General features: G+C 37.3%; 1 protein-coding gene and 1 non-coding gene across 4 annotated transcripts in view; one reads left to right on the top strand and one right to left on the bottom strand.

Moving 5' to 3' along the window:
- PLS3 (plastin 3) overlaps positions 1 to 25,889 on the bottom strand; it is a 75,423-nt gene that overhangs the window by 5,291 nt on the left and 44,243 nt on the right. For all 3 annotated transcript variants that reach the window (XM_045538306.1, XM_045538305.1, XM_045538307.1), the window contains exons 4-12: positions 19,426 to 19,589; positions 13,514 to 13,643; positions 12,865 to 12,997; positions 9,757 to 9,838; positions 8,787 to 8,952; positions 6,351 to 6,493; positions 3,426 to 3,521; positions 1,427 to 1,622; positions 325 to 403 (exon numbers count right to left, since the gene is read on the bottom strand). In XM_045538306.1, the coding sequence (XP_045394262.1) occupies positions 325 to 403; positions 1,427 to 1,622; positions 3,426 to 3,521; positions 6,351 to 6,493; positions 8,787 to 8,952; positions 9,757 to 9,838; positions 12,865 to 12,997; positions 13,514 to 13,643; positions 19,426 to 19,589 (1,189 nt within the window). The remainder of the gene's footprint in view (positions 1 to 324; positions 404 to 1,426; positions 1,623 to 3,425; positions 3,522 to 6,350; positions 6,494 to 8,786; positions 8,953 to 9,756; positions 9,839 to 12,864; positions 12,998 to 13,513; positions 13,644 to 19,425; positions 19,590 to 25,889) is intronic.
- Positions 21,781 to 21,919, top strand: LOC123628920. The gene has a single exon (XR_006731800.1). It is a non-coding gene; the product is annotated as a U4 spliceosomal RNA (small nuclear RNA).

The raw sequence follows: 25,889 nt of genomic DNA, 5'->3' as shown, positions 1-25,889 counted from the left end.
GAACAGTGAGCCAAAGGCCCTGAGACATCGTGGATGATCTGCTTAAACAGTTCCCTGGTCTCTGTTTCAAAACATAAAGTATCTGCTCCGGAGGGTACTGAAGGGACATTACACATTCTACCACTTATAGTTAATGATCACATACAGAAATAATTTGAACTTTTATGTATTTGGAAAATGATAATGGAAATCACCACTCAACATTTTCCAATATAAATAATCGCTACAAACTAACATTTAGAAAAATCTTTAGAGCTGTCATTATTTGTGTAGCATCCACTCATGATGTTCATAACTGTTAACAATAGCAGTAGGAAGGCTTACGCATAGAGATGGTTTACGTGGGGATTAACACCGAGAGAGTTCATCCAGTTACGGAAGGTTCTTTCTTCGCGAGTTTCTCCTATTAAGAATATTCACAAAATTTACTCATTCATTAAACACATTGTATATGTGCATATAGTGCCAACCCATGTATTATTTTTATCTGCTTTATTCAGATCTAGAAGTTTTTCCCAATGCAAATTTCCAAGCATTCTCTCTAAATACATTCTTTCTATATACATGCTTATTTTTTAAACTTGTTGAATATATTTTAACATCAAAGAATACAACTTTATTATAATCCCTTAAGCAATCTGGAGATTTATGAACCTTTTATAATTTCCTCTAATCTTTCTCCAATATCTCCTCAAATCTGCATACCTCAAAGTAACTGCTCCTATCAGTTTAGTTTGTAATTTAAAAACTTTACTAAGGCCGTATGAATTTATGTTTTTCCTCTACTCATTTTAAAATACCAAACTACACATGATTACTGCTTTTACAGACCTATGTTAAAGCAACAAATTTCTTGAAACTTCAAAGGCATAAAATTTAAAGATTTTATAGCAATGCCAGTGAATACCCAATGAACTACTATTTGCATTGTTAATTTTTATATACTATACTTCATGTATATATATTCTGGAAAAGGTAAACTCTGCCTTTCCCAAACTTAAACAGGTAATTACCACACCTTATCATTAGAGTTCTGAAAAAGTAAGGGTGAAAGGAGCTGGGGCTAGTTCCAGTTAGTCTGACTGTGGAAGAATGAAACTACTCAATACTATAAATTTACAGGTCAATTTCAACGCATATATGCATTTTTCTGGTGAGAGGTTTAAAAAGTGGTTTAACCCTAAATCTAAATATTAAAACAAAACATTGGTTTACTAAGTGGTGTTACGCTAAGTGACTCTAAATTACTTTGCTTTATCATCTCAAGTTCACTTGTGGCATCCTTTTCTGCCAACTTTTACTCAGCACTTGCATCTACTTCTAGCAGAAGAAAGTAGATAAAGAAACTTATGAAGTCAAAATTCCAAAATCATTTTATTTCTACTCCATAGTCCCACACATTAGAATTTGAGAAGCTTTCAGTTACCTTCTAATAGAGTCCAGTCAATATCCTGGTTCTCTGGCTTAGTTAGTGCCGGGTATTTATTAAACAGGTTAGCCACAAAGGCTAAGTTGAGTTTGGGGTTTCCGCTGACAACATCAGCAGGGGTAACAAACTGTCTGCAACCTAATTTATCTGCTTGTTGAAGCATACTCTCAGCTCGCTTCAAATCATCTGTTTCCTGTTGAAGTAAAATAAGAAGACATTTTCCAAAGGCCATCTGAAAATATAGAAATTTTCCCTAAAATCATAGTCTGGGTATACAATTCTACTTTCTTTTAGCCAACATGTGGTACTTATTACAGCATTGTTTTGAATGCAAAAAAAAAAAAAGTTGGCTCTGCTGGAATGCAGTACCTTCAAAGGATGCTAGATGGCGCCAGATCACACCGCTAACTACTGAGTACGTTTAGCTCAACTGGGATTGCATCTCTCATGCCAAAACAAAATGCCTTAGGAAAAAAGTTAAATTGGAAATACAAAAAAAAAAAAAAAAAAAAAGTTAAAATTGTTTAGATTTTTTAAATTGGGCCCTAAAGAAGGTTTAAAGCTGAAAAAGATGACGGACACTGAAAAACAAGGGAAAAGCATGAGCAAAGGCTCGAGGTAAAATGGCTGTTTGGGGAAGACAGAGATCTCGAGATGGGTGGTGATGGGAAGGGAGGTTTCTGGGCTACAGACTTGTGGGGAATAACACCGGCCAGGAGAGACGGAGCAAGACTGTGGAGGGCCTTAAGTGAGTGCTAAGCAGAGTATTTTAGCCTGAATTCTAGGGTCAATAAGGCAATCAAATGGATTCTGAAGAGGGAAGAGACAAAGAAAGGAGTGTTTTAAGATTAATCAGGAAGGACTTACCGGAGGACAAGGGCTGTAACAGAATCAGAATAGTACACTTGTGCCATTTACCCAGGCATAAGATCACCTGGATCACCACCCCAGACAGCTACCTTAATGCACGGGATGGCCCTTCATCTCTACCAAGAGTGACCTGAGCTGAAGAGTTTTGAATTTGACACACAGACAGAAATATAAGTAATACACAAGTCAGTTACAAATTCTTTTCTGGTAAGGGCAGCGTAAATGGCTTGGCCAATGTAATCCACTCAATCCTATTGCATAAATAAGCTAGATGTGTGGGTTTTGTACGATGCACTTTCTATCAAATAGGTACAAAGAACCACAGAATCCTACAGACTTGGGACTAAATAGTCTAGTCCAACTCCTTACTCTATGGATGAGCAAAGTGAGATCAGATTTGGGGAAGAAACTTGTCTAAGGTCACTGAACAAATTAGTGACATAACCAGGTAACATGGTCCCTTGACAGTAATTCCCCAAATTGGATCTCATGGATCAGGAGTTTGTAAACACATTCACATTACTCTCAACACAGGAATATTACAGATGTGCATATGAATACATAGTCATTAAATCTACCACTGTGGTTGTAGTTCAAACACTTGGAAAACAGTAAGCACAGTCTCTAGCGCTTATTTCTCCATACTTGCTTTGAATATTTTATTCCATCCATTTAACCAATACAACCATAATTATGGAATTCACTAATAAACTTTCAAAATCCATTAAAGCTAATTTTTTGCCTCCAGATTACGTGTACAGTAATACATTTTAAAATAATGCTTAAAATTGCCAACACCACTATATATAATTGTAAAAATTCTTGCATTTATAAGAAATTAGCCTGAGCAGCATAACGAGACTCTGTCTCTACAAAAAATAGAAAAATTAGCCAGGTGCGGTGGTGCATGCCTGTAGTTCCAGCTACTCAGGAGGCTGAGGCAGGAGGATTGCTTGAGCCCAGGAGTTTGAGGTTGCAGTGAGCTATGATGACGCGCCACTGCATTCTAACCCAGGCAACAGAGTGAGATCCTGTCTCCAAACAAAACAAAACAAAACACAAAGGAAAACAGAAATTGACAACAATTGTGCAAGACTGTAGAATTCAAAAGAGCACCTATACTTACATTGAAACCTGACATGCTAATATCTATCCGTGGTTCACCTTCCTTTTGTCCTTTTGGTGCAATTTGATTGAGAAGATGGAAATAGGCTTTGGAATCCTACAAATGAATTGAAAATGTCAGTGAGATCACATTTACAAAGAATGAATGTATCCTATTGTCCCATGTTTGGAAAGCTATTTGCATTTGATTTTGTGAGAATATATGGCACAAATCTCTGTCTTCTCATTTAACTGGTCTTTTCCCCAGACAAGTCCATCCATCTGGCCTTCTGTCTGTCTTGCATTGGATGAACTGGATTTTGACATGACTTTAGAATTTATTGAAGTCATCAATACAATAATGCTAATAAACATATAACTAGTTCTGTACCTTCACTGAATTACTGAAGTCAATAAGCTTGATAGACAAAACAAGCATTAAAAAAAAGTAGGAGAGCAGAAATCCAGGAAGCATAGGGAAAGAGAAAATAAACAGGTTATATCATTACAAAGCACAATATATATACCATAACCTATGGAGAAGAGATTAGCTATGTTCAAGATGTATTTAATTGTAAATTTCAGTGACAAAGTCTTTTAATGATAAAAACACTTTAGTTGCTAAAATAACATTTAACCCTTTATGATCTGAATATACTTATCAAAACAAGTTTTTCTTTGTAAGGCCCTGGACAAGGCAAGAATGTTGTTTACTTGGAATCTCAGTACATCAGGCAGAGTGGAGTTGCTCATATTGGGGGTGGGATGGGTGAATTCAGGCTGTGTGGACAACTCCACAGAACTCAGCTTAAAAACCACCGTACTAGCACAAAGATGAAGAGTCTTCACACACGTGTCAAGCAAATTCCTGCCTCTCTGGAACGCTAGAAGACAGGAACTTGCGTCACCATTCCTTAATCATGCCGCATCTGAAGACCACCTTCCCCAGCTATGATAGTTTTCTATTACTGGGCCTTGAAAGTCCACACACATAAAGGAGTGTTTCCTGTAGTCAGCTCCACAGACTATGTGCACCCTAATCCCTGGGGAAGTTGCTCAATATGTGAATCACTGGATCCAACCCCAGACCTACCAAATATAAATCTTTGGGAGTTGCCCAGAAAACTGCATCTTAAACCAGCTACCCAAAGGAGTTTGAAACTTGGTGCCATAAATGATTCTAAGAATGGGGAAAATCGGAAAAGGCATTTCAGAGCAATTCATGAAATGCCAATCCAGATCCTATTAGTAGGGGGGAGGGTAAAGGATTTACCTCCTCCTAAGGAACAGGGCACTACAGTTGTGAACATGCTGTCACTTCCAATTACCTGCTAAAGGCACATCAACAATTTATAATCTAATCCTGTGCACTTGAGAAGAACAGGTGAAGTGCTCACCCAGCAGAGTCTATTTACGACCCTGAAAAAGACTTCGTAGGTGAAAATTTGAGCTTGAATAGAGATAAACTGGAATTTAGTTTTCACATTACCAAACAATTCTTTTGCTTTTTAAAAATATTCAAAGCAGGCTTCATTAAAAAAAAAACAGATTTCTTTTATACATTTAAAACATGTGCCAGTATATAAAATTCATTTACAAATGGTTTAAGAACACATCTAATGCAGGAAGCAAAATATACCTGGTCACACGTGTTGTATAAGTTAAAGGAGGGGGTGAGGACAGTTGCTCTTATACTTTTGGAGCTAGACTAAATTTTCAGGATGAAATCAGTAGTACAAGTATGACGCTGCTTCCTCTCATCACTGAACACATTGGTATGATCCCAGAAGACCGTTTTCATGGCCTTGCTGGTCAGTGACATCTGATGAAGAGCCTCCAATTTGTTCCCTGTAACCCAACATCTGGATCTTGGAGAGAGTTGAGGCAGTTAATGAGAACTCCACGATGTCTGCTATGGAGGTGCTGGTCCTCTCTCCATCAGAAGCCAAAGGCAACATGTGATAATGAACGCTACCAATGCCCTCCTCCATTGCTAGTTATTCCCCACTGCCGACGGTGAGCAGTGAAGTGCCAAAATGCAACACAAGAATTTTTTGAGGGACTTTTTGTGCCAGAGATTGTGTTAGAGGTTGGCTTTGGTAGCAGGGCCCTGGGGCAGGGGCTGAGGTAGGAGAGACAGACATAAATAAGAGCCCATCGCCTGTAATCCTAGCACTCTGGGAGGCCGAGGCGGGTGGATCGTTTGAGGTCAGGAGTTCGAGACCAGCCTGAGCAAGAGCGAGACCCCGTCTCTCTAAAAATAGAAAAGAAATTATACAGACAGCTAAAAACATATATATATATATATATATATATATATATATAAAAAATTAGCCGGGCATGGTGGCGCATGCCTGTAGTCCCAGCTACTCGGGAGGCTGAGGCAGTAGGATCGCTTAAGCCCAGGAGTCTGAGGTTGCTGTGAGCTAGGCTGACGCCACGGCACTCACTCTAGCCCGGGCAACAAAGTGAGACTCTGTCTCAAAAAAAAAAAAAAAAAAAAAAGAGCCCATCACTACCCTCAAGGAACTCATATCTAAAGGCAGAATACGGCAGGAGAGAAACCAAATAGCAAAGATGAAATGGAAATTTTGAGGCCTTTCCTCTCTCTTCTAGATCTTTACTAACAAGGACACCGAGGCCTAGGAAAGGCAGTTAGGGATAGCACAGTCACGTCCCATCCTTTCATACTCCATGTACAACAGCAGGTAGGCTATAAAGAATTAGCACTGTAACACTTTTACCCTTTTCCACAAAAATGTGCCATAGACCCGGTGTTCATGCTCCTTACCTGGCTCTACCACGTCTCTACTGAAATCTATTACCGGCGTCAAGAGGCAACCAGGCTTAGTGATAGAGTGTTAAGATTTTCCCTTTTGAGCTGGGATGAAATACCCCCTTCAGCCATTTTATCCCCCCAAAGTGTTACAGTTCTTTGTACAGTTACCTTGATGTCAGCACTGAAGTTGTTGATTTTTTGCCAGCCTGAGTTTTCCAAATGAAAGTTTGCCCATCTGAGCAGAAGCTCTTCTGGAGACAATTTCATAAGCTCCTCCAAAGTCTCACCATCTCGAAGTAAAGCAGCCAAAGCTAGAAGGAAACAGCCCCACAACAAATATATGATATGATCATGGTCATGCCAAGTTCATTCAGTCTTTTGACACTCTGTTACTAGAGGTACAAGAGCATAGCTCCTGGTTTCAGCATACTCCTACTCTAATAAAAAAAGAAATATAAGTAGATAATAATAAAACAAGGTGATACAGATAGAGGCATGACATTATAAGAATGGACAGCAAATATTATACAATAAATTATATACTATTATAATTTATGTATTCTTTTCTCTATTCTTCATATTCCAAATACCAAATAAGGTTACAACTTTTAAGTTTAACATTTTCATATTATGTCATATATTTATACAAATTGTTGTTGTTTAATACTTCTAAAATCTGAGACTTGGGAAGGATGTCTTAAAATTTGGGAATCTTTTACTTAACCTTTGGTATTTATATTTAAGTATAATTAATCAATTAACTCTTGAAGGGTTCAACATATTTTAAAGGGAATATAATTCAATCTTACATTTTCTATAGCACCTAACATGTAAAGGCTGCTTGATAACTTTGTTGTTGTTGTAGAACTTTGTTGAATGTGTAGAAGCCAAGCTTTTTTTGGGTAAATATTCCCATAGGTAATAGGCAAAAGCTTGGGTGTTTGCATAGAGAACTGCCTTAATTTAGGCCAGACGTGGTGGCTCACGCCTGCAATCCCAGCACTTCGGGAGGCTGAGGCAGGAGGATTGCATGAGGCCAGGAGCTTGAGACCAGCCTGGGCAACATAGCAAGACCCCATCTCCAAAAAGAAAGAAAGAAAGAAAGAAAAGAAAGAAAAGAAAAGAAAGAAAGAAAGAAAGAAAGAAAGAAAGAAAGAAAGAAAGAAAGAAAGAAAGAAAGAAAGAAAGAAAGAAAGAAAGAAAGAAAAAGAAAATTAGCTGCACATGGTGGCACAGGCCTGTAGTCCCAGCTACTTGAGAGGCTGAGGAAGGAGGATTGCTTGAGCCCAGGACTTGGAGGCTAACAGTGAGCTATGATCACACCATTGTACTCCAGCCTGGGCAACAGAGCAAGAACCTCTCTCTAAAAATAAATAAATTAATTAACCATTGTTTTCAGAAGTTGTATAGTCCTTATGCAATAATTGCCTCCCATAAAATGAAAGGACAATAATATCTGATTTCTGAAGAGGTCCAAGTAATACCTATATTAGGCAAATTTCATCTTCGATGGACTCCACTTTATGCCATGCCACTTTGGTACTCAGAGATTTAAGAAGGAGTAGAGGCAGCATGGCCACTTGTACAGAGCCCTTCTTCTTCTCTGCATCTCCACCAAAGGCTGGAAAGGATTAAACAGTCCAACAGCTATGTACCTGAGACTTTGGCACAGAAAAATCATTTGACGTGAGCCAATGTCATTTTAATTTGTTTTCTCCTTTTCATTTTTAAATGGACTTCAACTCCTTTAAACAAGACAAGCACTGCTGTGAAGAAGGCCAGCAATTAGAATAATTTTATTTATTCAAAAGCAGGTACCTTCGAGTGGATTGAAAATGGAAGTGTAATAAAGTCTTGAAAAAGTCTTATGCAAAGAAGTCTCATACTGGATAAATGTGCAAAGTAAGACTATTGGCAGACATTATGAAAACATCTAGAATCCCAAATATATATTCTTCTGCCAAAGTAACTGAGGATTGAGATGGCGACGCTAGGGATTTCTGGAATGAGATCTGAGTATTTGGAGTGATGCTCAATATTTTCAACTTCATAGGGAGAGGACAATGTAATACTTCCTAGGACCTGGCGAGAACTGTACAGCATATGCTTATACATTCCGTAAATCCTCAATGTGATTTAAACACCTATGCTGTAAAAAGGATGATGCTTCTGTCGGTTCAGGAAGTATGAGACCATCAAGGATAGGTTAGAAGGCTTTTGAGGGGGCCTAAATCTATGATAGAATATACAAGGTATTAAAAACAATAGGAGATGGTGCATGATGGTGGGGCTGTGGGTAGTAATGGGGTAGAGGTTGTATGGGCAGGGCAGAAAAAGAATAGTTATCAAGTTTAGGTACCTTGGGAAAGTTCCTTGCCTTCTCTGTGCTTTCATGTCTTTATTCTAAAAATAAGTTGTAAAGTGCCAGACAAACATGAGTTACTACTAAAGAAGAGAGTTACATAATTAGGTTGTTTTCCTAAATAACTCACCTTATGTTAATTCTCTCATCTAATTACTTCAATTAAGTGAAAGTATGACAGTTTGCATGACTAGAAAAAATAACCATAAACAACCTTCAAAATAACGACTATGTTCCATTACCTTCATTCCTGCTTAATTCAATGTCAGCGAACAAACCAATCTTAATGATCTGCCAAAGTAGTCCCAAAACCAGATGCGGTTTCCCAGCCCGCAAATCCTCTGCACCAATGTTCACAACGTGACACCCAATGGCAGAAGCGGAGTTCAGTGCCAAGTTCAAGTTTTCCTGCAAAACAGCCAAATTACACATTTGCTTCTTGACCTTTCCATTTTTTTTAGCAGTCTACTTCTCCTTTCACTGAAAATAACTCAATGAGGAAATTAATATCTTGTATTAATTTCATCCAAATATGATCCACAGAAAACAATTTTCAGATTTTACTGTTAAAAAGCATAACTAAAACAACTCTCAGCCTTATGGCTATTATCTTTTGCAGAATTCCACGGGAAGTTAACTTGGTATTTTTATTTGGTCCTTTTTGAATTATGCTGACACTAAAGAAAAAGGCTGAATGACCGGTGTAAAGATATCCATGTGAGTAAAGTGTTGCATTTCTGAAAATGCCTAAATGAGAGTCCAAAGGTATTGCATATACCTGGAAGAGTCCTAGAAGTTATCAATGTCCACATCTCAAGGGGTCCCCTTGCCTGAGGGAATTTTGGTATCTACTGCCACTTTAATACTCATCTGATGGAAAAGAAAAACGCTTCATTCCTTAAGCATGCCAGTCAATCAGGAGCTTAAGTATTTTTGCTTATTTACACAATGTTCGAACACATTATGGAATGAATGAAAAAGAACATAGTGCTTTGGAGTTAGACTGGGATTTGAACCTCAGTTCCAACATTAGCCTCAGGCAAGTTAAGAGACCTTTCTGAGTCCCAGCTCTCTTTGTAAAATCCGGATAATAACCCTGAACTCAAGAGTTGTTATGAGGATTGAGAACACACAGAAGGCAGAGCCTAAAGTCTGTAGAAAAGGTCCTCAAACAGCAATTTCATGGAAGACGGATGGGGCAACAACACATACCTGAATGATGAAGGGTGTAAGTTTCTTCTTGTTGATTGCTCTTTCATCAATTGTATCAGGAACCGAAAGGTTGATCATTTTACTGAAACAAAAATGAAAAAAAGGAGTTGATTTACTTTTAAAGAGTTTGTAAATATTGACAAATATGTCAAGGCTTATTATAACATGTCTTTCATGCAATCTGAAAAAAGGCAATGCAAATGGATGCCTTTTATCGTGTTGATCACAAATAACTACACATATGAAAAATGCAAATTTAAAAAGGCCAAAACATTTATATTAGTTGGGTATTTCTGAGTAGGGAATTGGGACATGTTTTCTCATTTTAATTTTTTTTTTATTAAAAAAAAATTGTCTGTAGAGATGGAGTCTCACTATGTTGTACAGGCCAGTCTTGAACTCCTGGTCTCAAGTGATCCTCCCACCTCGGCCTCTCAAAGTGCTAGGATTACAGGTGTGAGCCACCATGCCCAGCCTCTCATTTTAATTTAATTTTTTCACATTATCTTATAAGAATGAATAACTTAGATACTGAAAAAGAACTTTATTGAATAAATGCTAAGAACAGATAAAATCCCATATTGAAAGAGTCTCCCAGATTATACAATTCACAATTAAATATTACCATTTATCCACAAAGCAGTAAAATTAGTTGAGCATGAGATTATTTCATTCACCAAATGTTTACTGAGTGCCTCAACAATGAGCCAGACACTATATTTGGTGCCAGTAGTATAGTGGTGAGAGAAAGATTATTTTAGTTAGGTTATAATCTGTGACTTAGTAGGAAAAATCTCATTTGGTAAAATTTGGATTTAGACTCGAACATTTTAGATGTTTATAATACTGCCCTAATAAATTTTATTCCACATAGAGAAAACCTTCCTTCTTTCCATGCAAAATTTAAATATTACGTTTCTGGTGGCAGGGTCTGGGGAAGGGGCGGCAAGTGCCATATCCAATCTCAAAGGTGCCAAGAAGAAGCCCCTGAAACAGCCCAAGAAGTGCGCCAAGGAGATGGACAAGGAAGATAAGGTTTTCAAGGAGAAACAAAAAGAGGAGCATAAGAAATCTGAAATGCTAAAAGGGAAGGCCCCAGTAAAGGGCCCCCTGGCCATGGGTGGAATTAAGTATGCTGTTTCTTGTACCTGAGGTGATGGTGACCCTTGATTCCATTCCTATTTAAACATCTGGATTCCCTGCCATAACATCTTTTGTCACCTATAGCTAAAATGAAGTGTTGTCTTAGAGCCTGTTGTACATTTAAGAACAAACTTTTGTAAAAAAAAGAAAAATCATTATGGTGGCTCATCATCTCTTTAGTTGTTTTCACTCAGCCATTCCTACCTTACCTGTGAATTTAAAGTAAAACTAGGCTGGGTGTGGTGGTTCATGCCTGTAATCCTAGCACTTTGGGAGGCTAAAGCTGGTGGATCACTTGAAGCCAGGAGTTCAAGACCAGCCTGGGCAACACAGTGAGACCCCATCTCTAAAAAAACAATTAAAAAATTAGGTGGCTGTGATTGTATGCACCTGTAGTCCCAGCTAATTTGGAGGCTGAGGCAGGAGGATTGCTTGAACCCAGGAGTTAGAGGCTGCAGTGAGCTATGATGACCCCATTGCACTCTAGCTCGGGCAACAGAATGAGACTCTGTTCCACTCCCCCCCCCAAAAAAACCCCAGTAATAAAAAAATAAAGAAAAAGCAGTCCAGAATCCTACCAGAGTCTGCTCTTTGGTCTTTGTTCTACTCTAAATTCTATATTGCTGGAATTAAGCCAACTCATTTGGAAAAAATATTACATATTAAGTAAGTAGTTCTATATGATTACCTCTCTCTACTAAAACCCATGGTAAATTATTTCAATAGTACCTATAAATGGACTGAAAAGGGGATATCTTTATTTTTATTTTATTTACTTTTTATTTTTTTTAATTTCAGCATATTACAGGGGTACAAATGTTTAGGTTACATATATTGCCTTTGCCCCACCCGAGTCAGAGCTTCAATGAAAAGGAGTTATCTTACATTTTAAAACAACCAAAATGATCTTATTGCAAAAAAAAAAAAATTTTATGTATAATACACTGTCGTATGAAATATATCTATTGCACTATTCTAAGCACTCTATATTTGGTAACTTAATGCTCACAACAGCCCTGTGAGGTAAGTACACTAAGGTGGAGATCATAATGGATGGAAACTAAATGCAAAGGGGTTGAATATCTTTTTTTTTTTTTTTTTTTTTTTTTTTTTTTAGACAGAGTCTCACTCTGTCACCCTGGATAGAGTACAGTGGCATTGTCATACCTCACTGCAGCCTTGAACTGCCAAGCTCAAGCGATCCTCTTGCCTCAGCCTCCCAAGTAGCTGGGTCTACAGGCACGTGTCATGATGCCTGGCTAATTTCTCTATTTTTTGGTAGAGATGGGGTCTCACTCTTGCTCAGGCTGGTCTTGAACCCCTGAGCTCAAGCGATCCTCCCAACTCGGCCTCCTACGAGTACTAGGATTACAGGTGTGAGCCACCACGCCTGGCTGGGGTTGAATATCTTAATCACGGTTGCACAGCTGCTGAGTGGTGAGACTGAACATGAGGCCAGGCAGATTGATTATGGAGCATGTTCTTAACCACTGTACTACACTGCCTCTATGAACAGGAGCATTGACCAACAGTGTCGATAATCTTATATCATTTCTGCCAAGATATTGTTGCCTACGGGGCAGCAGCAGTGACAAAAAGAGTTTTCAGAAATAGGTCACTGGAGAGGGAGTACTGAAGAGCAGCCTCTTTTTTTCTTTTGGAAGCTATAGTCCTTTAGAATAAATAGATACTGACATACTTAAATTCACCAAAGTTATAATGCTCTGCTTGCTCAGCAATGAGAAGAAAATGGAAGCTGACAGCTTCTCTATAAAGAGGTCCCCAATCTATGAGTTTTAAGTTCATGGACAGATCTAGGGATGAAATGAAAAAGGCAGAACCTGGATAATTTTCCATTGTAATTATTTCCTGAGGTGAAGCTGTCAAGCATACGGAAACGGATCCATAAATTATGTGGAAGACGATTTTTGGAAATCTGGATAAAAAAACAAGCTAACATCTTACCAAAGCACAATTCCATCACCAACAGCTTTGAACAGGTCATCAGTGTTTGGGTTCATTGGTATAACATGTCTGCAATCAGGATCATTTTCCAAAGCTTTGTTTATCCAGTTAACAAAAGCATATTTTTCTTCCTCTAAAATTATGTTAAATAACAAGACGTTAGTCCATACTCTAAATTAACTATTTGACTCCAAAGCCTAAAATAGTTGTGCAGTCATGCTGAAAGTTAACATGTCATAAACACATGGCTATTCTCTTTAGAATATTGTACCCAGACACTTGGGCACAACACGGTGGCTATTAGAAATTACAAAATTAACCAAAAGAATAGAACAGGTTAACTAGTCCTTAGAGAAGTTAATTTTCCTTTAAGAAATTCTTAAAAATTACACTTACGTTACTGTAGAACTCCACTGTAGTAAGGTCTATCATTACTCAGATTGTGTCATGTCTCTTGCAAGCTAACAAAGCCATACAATAAACACCTATAATGCTTTTGTGACAAGTATTAGTCCCAGCCCCCAAATACCTGTCACAAAGGACTTTATTCTTAATCAGGAGGAAATGGTTTTCTACAGCCCCTCCTTGCCCTTAGGGCACCCACCCTACTTAGTTCATTGTATTAACCTAATGCATGTGAAACTACTACCTGAGTAAGAATGCTGTGTTCCTTCGCTGGACAACTCTGAGGTTCCTCCCAGAGCACAAATACCTTCTTTCCTGTTGATTGCTTTGCGGAAGGTCTTGGCAATATCGCTGCTTTTTACCTCTTGAAAAATCTATTAATAAAAATAACTTTGTTGATTCACGATTAATTTTAAATTGGGCACAACAATAAGTACATTTATCTTCTTTCATATCTTGATCATTTACTTTTTCCCCACAGGTGATGAGTGTTAATTAAAATATATGGAGAATTGGAAAATTTTTGAAATGCTAAACAAGTACTATTGCTGCTGAAAATGAAGCGAAAGTCAATTGCACACACTTGTCAAAAACATTAAGTGGTACATGCATTGAATCCACTTTAAGCCAAAAACTAGCGTGGTTCAAAGGCACAGGTAAATCTGTTAATTTTCTGTGAACAAGGGAGGCTTTGTTTTTTTTCCTGGAGAGAAAAGGCTGAAAGATCCCCCTTCTTTAACCACAATTCTTAGTGCAAAGAAAGATAAAACTTTATGACTTAACCAAAAAACTATTTTGTGGTCTAATGCGGTAAGCTCAGTAATGATTTGGTTCGATGAAAAGTTACAGAATAATAAGGTGAAAAAATGTGTTAAGTTGGCAGTCATAGATGACTATTGAGAATAAACACCAAAAAGAGATTTTTCAGTGATTGTCTTGTTGTCTTGAAGAAAACCCAGCTTTTCTTCACAGTAAGGAACATGGCTGAAGAAGTTAACTTGTACATTCTAATTGTACAAAAGCAAATTTCACATCCTAGTACTGGATGACCACTTGATTGAAATGGATGGGCATTCTAAAGGTTTGTCTATATATTCCTGAAATACTGCAATTTACCTATTCCTGAATTTGTTCCTGATCTACCAATGTGCCTGGCTGATTTAGCCACTGCCAGTAAAACAGGAGCAAGATGTAAGAGCTTTATAAAACTTTCTGTAAGTGATGTTTAGAGCTCCACTTAAGGAGACTTATCAAAAGAATCTTAAGACTTAATGGAAAAGTTGCTGAACAGATGCAAAATAACTCAAAGGTCTTTAGAGTTACTGACCAATACACACATACACATCTCAGGAGGATGCAGCGTACATCTGAGGTTCATAGAACAGGGTCGCAACATATAGCAGTTCAGGTTGTGGCTGTCAGAGCAGAAATCCTGCCCATGTGACACTAACCAAGCCTTGTGTCTCGTATAAGACTGTGGCAAGCCGAGAGGAGTGCCTTTTTAATTTAATCTTTCCAGGAGGGTACCTTTTTGTAATGAATCCATCTAGAGGAAGTGATTTTTTGGAAGTTGCTGTATGTGTTGTCAGAAGCCCTATCACAAACTCATCTTTCTCCACTACCTTTCTTAAATCCTGACTTTCCTTGGACTTATAAATACAATTTTATTTAGGAAAAGAGTAGGCAGTAAGTTTTACAAAAGTCAAGCTTACTCAGTTTCTATAGCTATGATTTTGTGCTATACTCACAATTTCAGAGGTAGAATTTTAGAATGGATGTGTGTCGGTGTCTATATCTGTATATGTATGTAGACAGACAAACACACGAATACACAGACTACTGTAAATACTGCACGGCCAATGAAATCACCCTTCCTCCTCTATGGCCATTATACTGACTTTTACTAAGTATCAGTAGTGTGGAGGTGGCTCACGTATTCCAGGTAATTTTCAAATTAATAAAATTATTTTTACTTACAATCTGATTTTTTTTAGTCCAACTTTTCATTTCATTTATCCAAGCCAAGACTATACAACAAAATGGTTACCTGGGAATGTGGCAAAGCCTCAACTGTGATGCATTTTAATCCCATAGCTCCTCTTTAATAACAATGAAAAGACATTATTCACTAGTCTACCTCATTGTGAACGCTATTTCATTTAGTAAAACATTGTCTAGTAAGTTAAAATCTGAAAGGTGTGCATTTCCTCATGCCTAACATACCACAAATCACTGCAATGACTAAAAATGTTGCTGCCTCAGAATGAGATAGGAAGTTATTTTTATGCATGCTTTTGCTTCAAGGATCTTTTATTTCTAATAATTAGGTTGTTTCAATGATCACAGTATCAACTGAAAAATAAACCCAAATTTGTGTACATCACGGAAAGAGGAATAATTCAAATAAACAAAAATGTCTCTGCTGTATATCCTAATGCAATTACTTAGGTAGCTCTCCTGAAACTCCTTATGCTTAGGAATGACATGCCAAGTTGTAATTAAGTCTGTTGACGTTCAGTTGTCTTACATATGTTACATGGCCTTCATTTCCTAAATAGTTTGAAATAAATTATTCTAGCTAGGCTCAAATTTTCACTTTCATAGTATCTTCCTCTGTTCCTTAGAATAACCTTTTTTAATGATGATAAGAGAAAACTGAAGATTTGGATACCCATTCAACTGATTCACTACACGAGAATTTGCATTTTACTTTCTACTTTAGCAAAGAAATTGCTGGAGTGGATGATAAAGCTATTTGAGTATAAGCTTTGGCTTAACAAGAATCTGTGAAATCAGAGACAGCACAAGGCCGACTACTGTGCTGGAGTCCTCTCAATGAATCTTTTCAAAGCTGCCCTGTTGTGATACTAATGAGCTCACTGTTTTGTGCTGTTTTCTCTGCACCACGAAGGACTTGCTTTATCCCCTGAACAAACTCCTGGTGTACTATTCTCAGGAGGCAACATCCACTCTCATTCTATATATCTTTTTCAGTCCCCTTTATGGAATATATATGTTTCTTACCCCTTTTATAAGTTTCATCGCCTTTCTCTCAAAGACCCTCAGCAGCCAGCTAACTAACTCCTTTTGACCCCAGAGTTAGCTCAGCACAGGACTAGTGGCCAAACCAAAGCAATCCAGAGGCATATGACTTAAGAAGGAAAAATTTCACAAAGAATTGCAAAAAAACATTGACTGGCTTCCAGTGTTTGGGGTTTGTTTTCCAAAGGAGAAGGTTTGAATTTTTCCTTTTTTTAAGAATCTGTTGTAGGCCTAAACTTAGTAATAATTGGAAAATAACACTGCTTTTTTAAAAAAGAGAAATAAGTTACCCCCACAACTAACACCTATGTAGCATGTACTATATGCCTGGCACTGTTCTAAGCACTTATTATTTAATCCTATGAGGTCAGTACTATTAGTAAAAGTCCTAAAAAAGGTCAACAACTTATTACCATTACACAAGAGCAAATTTGTCGTTGTGAAAATAAGAGATTAATGTAGCCATCTCTTTTGAAAGAACTTATTGCCATACTAGTCTTTAACAGGAGGAAGGGCCGTGGGAGTGGGGTGAGCGGTAAGAGATACAAACTTACCTGTTTAGTACAATGTACACTATTCTGGTGACTGGCGCACTAAAAGCCCTGACTTCAGCATTAGACAATTCATCCATGGAACAAGAACACTGTACCCCCTAATACTTTGAAATAAAAATTACTTTAAAAAAAGGAAATAAATCCTATTATCTTGTAAGTATAAAAACCCAGTCATTTAGTTTTAAAGTGCTTAGCAGAAACAAAAGCAAGGCGTTAAATTTAATTTTTGCATTTGAAGTTTACATATATTTATTACATATGATAATTTTGGGACTCTTTTCTGGCATATATATATTCTTCTCCAAAATTAACATGATCTGATTTTGTTTGCAGCGTGGTTGCAATTAACACCCTTAAGTAGCAATTCAAACAAAAAGCAAAAACCTAACATGCAAGAACATGTTTATTTCTATTTCCTTATGCTAATACCGGACAGGAATAACACGCTTCCTATTTCTTGAATAACTAAGCTCTACCTATATTTTGTTTGACAATGTGTAAGATGTGTCACTGATGACAAAGCAGATTGGAGCAGACAGACGTTTGTTTAAACTCCCTTCTTTCATTCAGTACAGTCATGGTAGTACCATTCTGAAACTTAAGGCAGGGTTACTTTACTGTCCCTCACATTCCAAATTTCTTGAATAGCAGGGAGGTACCTTGAAAAAGCCACTAGTCCTCTGTGTAATGTTGGGCAAGACACTTCCTTTTTCAGAAGCCCAAGTTTGTTTCTTTTAATTTGAAAAGTGAAAGAATGTAAACATCTTGATTCCTTCCAATTCTAAAATGTATATTTTAATCTAAAATGTCTCATTAATGTTTTATTTTTTTAAAAAAATCCCTGGTGTTACCAAAATTATTATGCATGTTCTTTACTTTTTGAGAGTATATTAAGGTATTCACACCCCCTCACCTAAAAGCCACAAACAGCTGTGTGGAAACTACAATGTTTCAAAATCTACAAAATTATACAAGACATTTCCATAATTTTGTCCCTAATAGTACTGGCACACTGCAGAGCCTAATGATTTCGGTCTGTTCTTTCTAGGAGATTAAATTCCTAGTAAAAAATTCTGAGCAGTAAGTTGTATCAAAAACAACCAATCGCTTGCTGGTTTCTTGGGTCATTTAGGAAAAAAAATAAGAAAGAAAAAAATCAACCAATAGTAATTAACTGCTGCTCTGAGCTGCTTTAAATACATAATTAAACATGCAGTTACAAGGGGAGCAAGTTATAAATCAAAGGACATGCAAGTGCTCAAATTGAAAAATCAACTGCAACTTACTATTGAACCTAGAATTCAAAACAAAGGGCTTTGGTCAGAACTGGAGACAAAAAACGGTGGGAAGAAATCAGTATTTCAAAAGAAAAGGGCAAGAATTATATCATTATAATTATGACACAAGTCTGCATTTTAAAAATAATCAACACCCTTCACCAAATGCTGTCAGCTGAGTAGACATCATTACTCGGTTAATTTGCTTCTTGAATTCCTACAGTGTTCTAAAACAGTTAATTCTAATCGGAGAGAACATATCAGAATTTCACTTGCCATAGTTACTGACGTTATCGTTTCAGCTGTCTTGAGGCAAAAATAAACCATAGAAGTGCTAGGAAGTTTGTGATAAATATTAGGCACTAATTACTAGTTTGCAATATACTGAAAGGAATGCCTAATAAGATCCAGTCAAACTCAGCCTTAAATTAATAATAAATACATCAATAAAATCTTAAGTGCATTCTTAATTGAGGAAAGAAGCAACAGCTATTCTTTAATATATATTTCAAACACTGTGTCAATAAATACAGACAGAAAGTGGTGTAAGTCTAGAAAATCTAGACCTCACTTGCTAGCAGCCAAAAAGCATTAGGCTTCAACAAAGAGCCACATGCCACACGTATACTGTCCAGGCACTGAGTAGGAACACCAAACTAGGTGCTTTGCTGGGTAGAAGAATGAAAAAATCAGCCCCTAACCTTCAAGAGTATTTGATGATACTACAGAAGAAAACACAAATTTTAAATGCCTCTTCTAATGGACTAAAAAGACATGCTTCTAACTTTTAATTATCAAAATTATCATCCTGGAGAAAGCGGTACAGTTAAATATCCCTACCACGAGAGTGAAAAACAACTTTTTAATCAGAAAGTTCACCTCAGGAAGCTTCCAAGACTGTGAGTCAGGGTGTATCATTAAAATTTTGGAGCACACTGCTCACCCCGGGAGAGAGAAAGAACATTTCAAAGATGTCACTTAGCACCTTGAAAAATGCCCTTTAATGATGCCCCAGAATGAGACTGTTCACCCTACACAGTGAGCATCGCACATCAAATTGTACCTTTGTTTCTGTCCGTGTGCTTTTTCTCAAGTCTTTTGTTAAGATATTCCAGTGGCTAAAAGAACTAACAAAATTTAAGTATGCAGGATGACAAATGTTATTAGTCATAATGGTACTAATATGATATATTTAGAAACTTAATATAACAGTACTTATTATACTATACGATCTCACTAGACAATACGTTATTTCTAATAATGGTGAATTTTCACATACTTACATAAACAAATTCGTCAAAACTTATCTTCCCATCCTTATTCCTGTCACCATCCAGCATGAGTTTCTGAATAATTTCTCTCACTTTATACCCTGGTAATGGCATATTAGCTTCCTTGAAAAGCTCATGAAGTTCATAGTCACAAATGAATCCATTGCTGTTGAGATCTTTGTAAAAAGGGAGAAGCAAAAAAGGGGAAAAAATTAAGAGAAATATTAGTTAACTTATTAAGAGTATTTTCCTTCATTTGAGGTTCAGTTCATAAGTTCACCTAAATACATTTTTTTCTTATTTTGTGGCACCCTAAGGTTGTTTGAAAGGAAAACGCACATTTTAACTGAAAGAACAAGGTTTTACATCATGTATCCTGTATTTTAAATCATGCATAGGTAGTTTTATTAAAAAGAGCATCCCTAATTTCAAGAAATAGTTAAGAAAATTATGATTAAGTTGTGGAGCTAAGAGAACCTTTTAGAAAAGAATTAATTAGCTGTTTAGGAGTTTTATTAACATGTTCCTCATTCTTCCATTGGTCTAAAAGAAGTTTTATGAATTTAATACTTATTATTTTTCAAAGCAAACCTGAAATTAAGCAAGTACTTCCAGTGCCAGGTTTTTTAAGAGTTAATGTAAACAAACATTAATCCAAGACCAATATAGAGTTCATAAAAATAAATGCAGTACCGAGTAAAGCAGATGTTTAACATGACTCTATAAATAACCTTTTTATTTTTGTGCTACTGTAGTTTTAAGAGTATGTATCAAAGTGCTGATTAAATGAATGATGCTTACTCTGAAGCTGTTAAAAAGGGGGAAAAAACTGTCCATGAGCAAAAATCAATTTCTTGAGGAAAAAAAGGGCTAATGTCCTGAGGATTATAACTACTGGAGTATATTGTTTTGTGTGAATGAAGTTCAGCAGCAATTTCAAATACCCCCTGTTCAATAATGTTTTTATTCCTTAGTCCCACTGTTTTTCATATAAAAATTTAATTATAATAGAAGGAAACAATGTGAACAGGGAAATGACTCAAGATGGCCACAGCACCATTCAAGGAAATGTACTGTGAATAAACTATTTGATATATTACTTAAAAATTTTGCACTACGTACTCTTCTTGGGACTGGGGATACCACAGCCAACAAAAGAAAGTCTTGCTCTCAGCCAGGCACAGTGGCTCATGCCTGTAATCCCAGCACTTTGGGAGGCTGAGGCAGGAGGATCACTTGAGGCCAGGAGTTCAAGACCAGCCTGAGCAACATAGCAGGACCCCATCTCTACCAAAAAATAAAACAATTTAGCCAGGCGTGGTGGCACACCAGTAGTCCCAGCTACTTAGGAGGCTGAGGCAAGAGGATTTGCTTGAGCCCAGGAGTTCGAGGTGCAGTGAGCTATGACGACGCCACTACACTCCAGCCTGGGCAACAAAGCAAGATACTGTCTATAAAAACAAAGAAAGGAACGAAGGAAGGAAGGAAGAAAGAAAGAAGAAAGTCTTGCTCTCAAGGAGCTCACATTCTAATGACAATGAATAAATAAAACATGAAGTATGACTATAAAATATAATATAACAATATAAGGGAAGTGCTAGGAAGAAGAATAAAGCAGGGTAAGGGGTTAGACTTAGGCTACTTTGACTCCCAGGGGACATTCAGAAATGTCTAGAGACTTTTCTGATTGCCATAACTGGGGGGTGGGGGAGGAGGGGTGCAGGGAGAGGATGCTCCTGGCATACAGTGGGTAGAGGCCAGGGATGCTGCTAAATATCCTACAAGGCATATGACACACCCCGCTGCAACGTGCAACACAGAATTATGGAGCTCAAAATGTCATCTGTGCTGAACCTGACTAGCTCTGAGTTACAGTGACACCGAGGGGCAGGAATGGTGGTGGTGCTATTTAGACAGAATGGTCAAGGAAGGCCACATTGATGCCGCTCTATTTGAAAGAAGAATTGCATGAGGTAAGGGAGCAAATCGTGCATATCTGGGGAAAGAGATTTCAGGTAGAAGAAACAACAAATTCATTCTGTGATGCAGCAGTGTGATGTGTTTTAGGAACAGCAAAGATCCAGCATGACTTGGGCACAGTGAGCAAGAGGGAGAGTGAGGGATAAGGTCAGGGAGCTGATTCATATGCTCTTCTAGGTCATGGAACACATTTGGGAATCTCTTTCTAAGTGTAATCTAAGTGTAATTCAAATTAGCTAATACTTTGTCACTTACTAAAATATTAAATATCCTATATCAAACCATTTCACTAATATTTTGAAGGCTGATGAAGTTCTATGTTTAGTGTTACTTTGAGTATCAAATATTCTTAACCATTGTTTACTACATTTTAAATCTATCAATTGAAGCTTTGCGCAGGGGCAGTATCACAGCCAATGAGGTTTATCCGAGGTGCGATTATTGCTAATTGAAAATTTTCCCAATACCCACCATGACGACTTGAAATATAGTCAGCCTTGGCAATTTTTGACAGTCTCTACGGAGACTGAATAAAAAAATAAATAAAATAAATAAAAAAAAATCTATCGATTCAAATATCTGTACTTTTAAAACATCAGTAGCAAACCACAACACTTGTACAAATCACTTGTATTTCCTTCAAGGTAAAGCACTTAACTTCCCTAGGGCATAGCTTCACTTTCTTTGCTATGACTTTATAAAAGGTCATGCATCAAACTCTTTATTTCTACATATAAAATGTTTATATGTATAAATCAATCCAGCAACAACATCTGCAGTTGCTAAAAAGAACAAAGTAGTGCTCATGGCACTAGGGCAGAATTTTAGCAGCTCTTGTTGTATGAAAAGTCTTGGATTTAAATACACCTGCTCTCATGCATATATTAAATATTAATCTGTTTCTCCTATTTCCTTTATAAAGTTAAAATGGAGCTCAGTACTTGGGAGTAAGTGTGGCATAGAGAAAGGTACACAGCACAGTTGAAGGGACACGGGATCTAATTTCAGCTTGGCTACTAATTAGCACAAGTCACCTCTTCAGGCCTTAGTTTTCTTATCTGTAAAAGGAGTGCTTTGGACCAAATAATCTCTGAAGTTCCTTTTCCACTCTATCACTCCCTGATTCTAAATCAGGAAACACACAAAAAATTTTAAAAATAAAAAAATAAATCAGAACACATAGAACTTCATAACCCCCTCTCCCACACACATTTTAAAAACTGGAAATAGAATCATAATGCATATTAAATACAGATAGGGAGTGGTAACATTCTGATCCCTACTACACCTCATTACCGAAATATAATATTCTTTCATGTTTATAGTATCTTCGGGGAAGGAGACAGTTCATTCTTCTTAGCTATCAAAACTTTGTCCACTTTAGCAACACTTTTATTTTTCTGAGACAGAGTCTTGCTCTGTTGCCCACGCTAGAGTGCCGAGGTGTCAGCCTAGCTCACTGCAATCTCAAACTCCTGGGCTCAAGCGATCCTCCTGCCTCAGCCTCCCGAGTAGCTGGGACTACAGGCATGAGCCACCATGCCCAGATAATTTTTTCTATTTTTAGTTGCCCAGCTAATTTCTTTCTATTTTTAGTAGAGATGGGGGGGAGGTCTCACTCTTGCTCAGGCTGGGCTTGAACTCCTGATCTCAAGTGATCCTCCCGCCTGGGCCTCCCAGAGTGTGAGGATTACAGGTGTGAGCCACTGAGCCTGGCCCACTTTAGTAATTTTTGATAGAAAAATATTTTTAAATGTATTCTAATTTTCCCTGACTTCTGAATTCACATATAATTAGCACAATTTAATCTTCTGTTGTTGACTCCAGTTTAGACTGGTATATATAACAGGTACTCAGTAACTGGTCCTTTTGTAGTCTCAGTGATATAATAGAAGTGGAAGGTAGAGATGTTTTAAACTAAATATTGAAGAATTTAGTGGATTTAAAGCTCCATGAAACTGACCAAGGCCCTAAGAGTCTATCTGGTAGTTTATTTGTATTAGGCAGAAATAGAAGTTTAGGTAACAGGGAGAACTACCATTTGCATGAATCCCCTCTGAAATACCCTCTGAGCATTAATTAGAAGACAGCTCAATGATGTGATTAAAAGATGCCAGGAAGTAGCTACCCTAAAATATAACTGACATAAAATAACCACATGCAGAAACTCTATTTCAAAGTGAGGGTAGCAATAACAGATGCTTTTAGTAAGTGACAGGAAAAATTTAAAGGGGGCTGGAGGAATAAAGATCTGTACAGCTGGGCATAGTGGCTCATGCCTCTAATCCTAGCACTTTGGGAGTCTGAGGTGGGAGGATCGCTTGAGACCAGGAGTTCAGGACCAGCCTGAGCAAGAGTGAGACCCCGCCTCTACTAAAAATAGAAAAATTAGCCAGGCATGGTGACTCTTGTCTATAGTCCCAACTACTTGGGAAGCTGAGGCAGGAGAATTGCTTGAATTGATGAGCTGGAGGCTGCAGTGAGCTATGATGACATCACAGCACTCTAGCCTTGGGAACAGAGTGAGACCCTGTCTCAAAAAAAAAAAAAAAGTCATTCCATGGCAATCTTCCTTAATGGTTTCACATCTTTTGATAAAGATTCCTTTAAATCTTTTTATCTCCCACCGCAATACATAACACAGTGCCTTGCATATAATAAGCAATGGAAAAGAATATTTTTGTAGAATCACTGATAGGCAGGTATTGACTAGGGAAAGCATGCTGTATTCCTAGATGAGCATTTTAAAAACAAAACTAAACAACGACAGAAAACACAGAAATAGCATTCAAAGACTGAATGGCAATTCATCGGGAAACCAAAACTTGACAGAAATATCCCTTAAATAACATTCAATCTCATTCCCTTTGTTCTAATCCTGTCCCCACCCAGGAGCCTTCAGATCTGTAATTTGGTTTTCTAAGTGAACACACCCACCAAGGAGGGCCCAAGTAGACAACCAGTGATGGCTGTCAGGTCGGGACCTCTCTCTCCTTTCAAGTGTAGAAGTCTGCCTTGGCTTTATTAAGAAAGGCCATTCATTCGACTTGGTTAGCATGAGTCACTCCAGAGCAAACCGAGTACCTATTCTGTGGGTAGATACCCACTGAGCTAGATACCAAAGATACAGAAGTGAATCAGACAGAACCACTCTGCCCTACTTGAAACTGTGACTTCAAAATCTTTGTAAAAAGTTTGAGTCACTTGGGATATCTGTCCTTTATCCTTCCTAGGATGAGAAGAACATGTGTCTTCTTTTAAAAGTTTTACCTACTCGGCTATTTTTTTCTTATTTTATCAGCAGATGTTAATCTAGCTTATACTACCTCCCATGATCAAAGGCATTTTAGTGTCAGTACTAATGAATTACATTGAGCCTTTCTTACAGGTCCTAAATCATATATTTTGAAGAAAATGATTTCAATTTCAATAAGAAGGCAGAGAGAGCCTAAAAAGGCGGCTAGCAATTAATTTTACAAAATCTCCCAGCTGGTAAAGTACTTGAAACACAAAATAGCATGCAATTATTCTCAAAGAGTTTTATGCTAATTTTATGTCCAATCCCCAGTCGAAAAAAACAAAAACACATCCTTAAACAGTATCAGGGATTTAATGTGCTTTGGAAGGCCAGAAAATGAGGCAGCATAATGGCATTTTAGAATGGTTCCATCTCATCAGTGATGTTCACCAGGTGCTTAACACTTTTTGTCTACTTCTAGAACTAACTTGTCACAATTTAAAAAAATAAACATAAATGCTGATGACTATTAAACCTAATTTTTTCCATCTGAGAGAAGTAGCTTCATTTTAAAAAACTGCTTAAATGATAGTCTTTGAGTTATGCTTTCCTCATTCGTCAAATGAGACGGTTGAGATCCATGAATGATTCCCAAATAATAATGCAAAATGAATTTTGGATAATTTTTCATTATTCTATAGCAATATAGTAAAAGCTACGTGGCAAGTTTTTCAAAAAGACAATTGAATTTTTTAAATCATAAGGGCATATCCTTATTTGCTGTTAAAATATCCACTTTAAAACAATGCGATAGAATTAGAATGTTGCTATTTAGTACGGTGAACATTTTCTATTCTGAGTTTTGACATAAACATGAGAATCTAATAATAAACTGACCCAAAAAACACAGACCTAGATTGAAAGCAGTTTTAACAACTGGAAACTAAAATCACAACCACCAGGCATGATGACAGTCCTTATTGTCTCATTAAAGCAACCAATATTCTGGAACCCCTTTCTGTTTCACTTGCCACTTGCTCATTAACTATGCATGGGTATGGGGTGGAAAAGGCTCTGCATTTTGAGGACTATTCTATTCCAGTATTGTAGTTTTCACACAGCTGATAAAGTCAATATGAATTACCCTACAGCTTATATGATCCAGAGCAGTCTCGATGTTTCTGCCAGCACGTCTCAACTTTTTGGTTCAGAAAATATGGTCAGTATGGGTGGACATTAACAAGCAGCAGGGAAGAAG

The sequence above is a fragment of the Lemur catta genome, chromosome X, assembly GCF_020740605.2.
Source record: "Lemur catta isolate mLemCat1 chromosome X, mLemCat1.pri, whole genome shotgun sequence".
Taxonomy (NCBI): domain Eukaryota; kingdom Metazoa; phylum Chordata; class Mammalia; order Primates; family Lemuridae; genus Lemur; species Lemur catta.
The sequence above is the reverse complement of the archived record's forward strand: the minus strand, read 5'-3'. Positions and strand labels throughout refer to the sequence as shown.